The sequence below is a fragment of the Triticum aestivum genome, chromosome 2A (genome assembly GCF_018294505.1).
Source record: "Triticum aestivum cultivar Chinese Spring chromosome 2A, IWGSC CS RefSeq v2.1, whole genome shotgun sequence".
Classification (NCBI taxonomy): Eukaryota; Viridiplantae; Streptophyta; class Magnoliopsida; order Poales; family Poaceae; genus Triticum; species Triticum aestivum.
In genome coordinates this window covers 755,674,302-755,676,034 of record NC_057797.1, presented here as the reverse complement: position 1 = coordinate 755,676,034, position 1,733 = coordinate 755,674,302, and the positions used below count along the sequence as shown (strand labels likewise).

The window sequence follows — 1,733 nt, the reverse complement described above, 5'->3', positions numbered from 1 at the left end:
GACGGACACACGATACCGCTGAAAGAGTAGAACCGAATAATCTAAAATATTCAGCATATATGCGAGCATACGCGTCAAAATCATAACTTGAACCCGGGCAGACTGGTTTCGGCAAAAGGAACATATAACCATCTAAAGTGTGCTCAGTTTGCAGTAATACTCCATCAACTTTCTATTCAGAATGTCAACTGAAGACTGGATGCGCAGCTGTGCTATTCAGATCTGATTATTTTCTTATCACTATTAAAAATGCAGTCCATCAACTTTCTCTGACAAAACAACTGCAGACATTCTATCTGTTCCTTCTCCACACTTTTCTTTGAACAACTTGATGCGTTTCCTTTCTCAACAACATACTGTAATTCTGTATCTGCACACTACAAACTAAGCAGATGCACAGGCACATGCAGGTGTGCTGTACAGCTGCCGGATCACCGGTGCAACTTACACACCTTACACGGCCATATATATACGCACGCCGTCGATCACCGGTGCAGGTAGGCTGATCGATCGGCGGGCAGGACGGCCAGCCACAAAATATAGTGAAGGGAGGGAGTCGGCGGCACGCGTCGATCAACAGATGACGCACGAGTTGGGGTCCTCCTCGGCGAGGTGGCACAGGTGCGGGTGGTACGGCGGCGGTGGGTACCAGTACGTCGGGTACTCCACCTGCTTGCCCGCGTCGTTCTTCTCGCCCTCCTTCTTCTCCTCCTTGGCCGGGCCGACGGAGAAGATCTGCGCCGTGGGGAAGGGCTTGCTGCGCAGCCTGGCCACGACGGCGACGGGGTCGACGGTGCCCACGACCGTCATCTTCTGGTCCTTCATGTCCACGGCGATGTGGTCGATCCCTAAGGAAGTGAGGGTTGTTGTCGTCAGAACTAGTGTCCCCCTTGATCCAGACGAAGCAGAGCAAGAAGATGAGAGAAACAGAGGATTATTACCGTGCAGCGCGGAGACGACCTGGATGGCCTTCTGCTTCTGCCTGTCGTCGTGCACGTCCAGCTTCACCACAACCTGAATTCCGCAGCCGCCACACAACAAAACAAGATCAGCAAAACGGACCATCTGCAATCAAAATCAGAAGAGAAGAGGAATCCCAATTCGATCGACTGCAAGTAATCACCTTCATGGCAGCCATCAATCAAAACAGGGATCGAGCGGCGTGCGGCGCTGCTGACTGTAGGCGTGGGCGACGATCGAGCTCTATGGTGTGCTGTGGGATTGGGAGGAGTGACGGCGCGGGGGCGGGTCAATTTATAGCCAGCGTCATCAGCCTTGCGCAGCAAGGTCTTGGACTCGGGCGTCCGCGGTGGGCGTGGCGCGGAGGCGGAGGCGGAGGCGGAGGCGGAGCCGTGTGCGCGTGGAGACGGAGCGGGATATGGGCGCGCGCAATGACCTGCCGGAGTCTTGGTGCACGTCACTTGTCCGGTCTGATGTAGTAATAGTCACTACTGCAACAGCGACGGCGCGTGGTTAGGCAGGAAACCCCGGCGGCCGCCAGCCATACATGGTCGGAGAAAAGGGAGGGAAATTACGAGTTCATTGCGCGACACAGACCGCTCATGGTTTGGATGCTAGTACATAGATCCTTGATTTTTTTTCTCATTCTCTCGCTCTTCCAGATCGTAGCGACCAGAGCTAGTTCAAAACAAGTTAGACGCGCTGTTAATAATGACACACTCCCGCCAGTGACTTACTGAAGTAATTAAGCATTGGCAGCTCGGTCAATCTTG

At 53.7% G+C, this 1,733-nt stretch overlaps 1 protein-coding gene across 1 annotated transcript; it reads right to left on the bottom strand.

Annotated features, from left to right (window-relative positions):
* Positions 1 to 313: 313 nt before the first annotated feature.
* On the bottom strand, positions 314 to 1,421 carry LOC123186474 (heavy metal-associated isoprenylated plant protein 39). Its single transcript, XM_044598239.1, has 3 exons — positions 1,124 to 1,421; positions 942 to 1,014; positions 314 to 848 (listed from the first exon to the last, which is right to left on the bottom strand). Exons 1-3 carry the CDS (start codon positions 1,136 to 1,138, stop codon positions 574 to 576), a joined length of 363 nt encoding a protein of 120 aa, XP_044454174.1. The 5' UTR covers positions 1,139 to 1,421; the 3' UTR covers positions 314 to 573.
* Positions 1,422 to 1,733: the final 312 nt, after the last annotated feature.